Consider the following 1866-nt stretch of genomic DNA (forward strand, 5'->3'; position numbering starts at 1 on the left):
GCTCAGAAGTTCTGCTGAAGCAGGGGTACTCACCATTGGGACAGAGTACACAGTCTGGAATTTGGTAAACAAAGAAAATTTCCAAGCAAGTGTATCAGTTAACATAGAGTTAATATTATTTTAATAACAGTAATGTACTGGGATTGCATCATAATTATTATCATCACTGTTCCTTCTTCAGGCATATTTTGAGGTTAATAAATGGAGAAGAAGAATTTCACTACCGCAGTGACAGAATTTGTCCTCTTGGGCCTCACTCAGAGACCTGAGCTGCAGTCATTCCTTTATGTGACTTTCTTCATAGTCTACATAAACACCTGGCTGGGAAACTTCATTATTATCACCACTGTGATCTCTGACTATCAGCTCCACACCTCCATGTATATCCTGCTGCCCATCTTGGCTTTCCTAGATATCAGCAAATCATCAGTCAGTACTCCAAAATTACTCTCAGATCTCCTCTCACAGCATAAAACCATCTCATTCAATGAATGCATCCTTCAGATGTTTTTCTTCCACTTCTTTGCTGGCACTATGGGGTTTTGCCTTGTGGGGATGGTGGTCGATCGGTATGTGGCCATCTATAAACCACTGCAATACTTGACTATCGTGAACCGGGGTATATGCATGAGGATAGTGGCACTGGCATGGCTGGTTGGATTGGTTCACTCTGCTATTCGGACTGGACTGCTCCTCCAGTTACCATTCTGTGGTCCAAACATCCTGGACAATTTCTACTGTGATGTCCCACAAGTCATCAAACTGGCCTGCACCAACACTCACTTGGCTGAAATGCAGATGAATTTCAACAGTGGGTTAGTGATCATAATATTATTCATCATTCTGCTTATTTCTTACACCATCATCTTAATCAAGATCAGGACACATGTCACGGAAGGGAAGCACAAGGCTTTGTCCACCTGTGGAACCCAGATCACTGTGATGTGTTTGCAATTCATACCCAGCATCTTTATCTATGCTTTGCCCATCAAGCAGTTCGCCTTGCATAAGGTGGTCTCAGTCATTTACTTTGTAATCACCCCAATGCTGAACCCGATGGTCTACACCCTGAGAAACCCTGAGATGAAGAAGGCCATCAGGAGACTATTGAACAGAATGCTGTTCTCACGGTGGGAAAGACAGACATAGTTTATCTCTCAATGTTCATTTGTGTTAAAAACCTGATCTCAGTCATATATCAGAGATCAGACATATGTGGCACGTGAAATGTGTGTGTGGTCAAATAAGATCAAATCTTGCACACTCATGAGAATCTCAGTTCACAAATGCATAATAGATGGAGAGCCAGAACCTCCATATAAGGAAGAAAAGCAGTCAGTGGAAATAAGACGTACCTCCATATCGGTAAATAGTCCAGATCCCCAGCTGGAGGAAATAGGTGCATCTCACTAAATGACTTCCACTACCTAGGGCTTTGACACTGAGAACTGCTGGTCAAAATTATTCTAAGAATGATTTCAACTAATGAGGAATCCATGAAAATAAATATCTTCTAAAAAAATCTGTTGAATAAATTTTGTATCCTAACTAATGGACTGATTGTGATGAAGAAATTACTATCAAATGTTCCAATAATGAATAAGGTCATTTTTTATGTAATGGCTAATTCTGTTATCCCTTATACATATACAGCACTTATCTGCATTTATCATGTGAAGTCTCATAAAAATCTTTTAATAGTCTTCACAACTCACCTTAAAAAATTACTCGGTTTTAGTTTTCTTGCTATTTCTATTTCTAACCCTAACTTCACAGGTTAAACTGAAGTTTTCTTTGCTTCTTTTTTCTGCTAATCCTGATACAGAATGGGAGTAGAATGGGAAACATTTTTGATGGATTTTTTAA

At 39.4% G+C, this 1866-nt stretch overlaps 1 protein-coding gene across 1 annotated transcript; it reads left to right on the forward strand.

Moving 5' to 3' along the window:
* The first annotated feature begins 201 nt into the window (after positions 1-201).
* Positions 202-1149, forward strand: LOC127032513 (olfactory receptor 4D1-like). Its single transcript, XM_050919822.1, has one exon. The coding sequence runs from the start codon at positions 202-204 to the stop codon at positions 1147-1149; it is 948 nt and encodes a 315-aa protein (XP_050775779.1).
* The last annotated feature ends 717 nt before the right edge of the window (positions 1150-1866 follow it).

The sequence above is a fragment of the Gopherus flavomarginatus genome, chromosome 12, assembly GCF_025201925.1.
Source record: "Gopherus flavomarginatus isolate rGopFla2 chromosome 12, rGopFla2.mat.asm, whole genome shotgun sequence".
Taxonomy (NCBI): domain Eukaryota; kingdom Metazoa; phylum Chordata; order Testudines; family Testudinidae; genus Gopherus; species Gopherus flavomarginatus.

What these genes read in the sequence shown, in the direction of transcription:
- LOC127032513 (XM_050919822.1), top strand. Translation starts at nt 202, where the DNA reads ATGGAGAAGAAGAATTTCACTACCGCAGTGACAGAATTTGTCCTCTTG.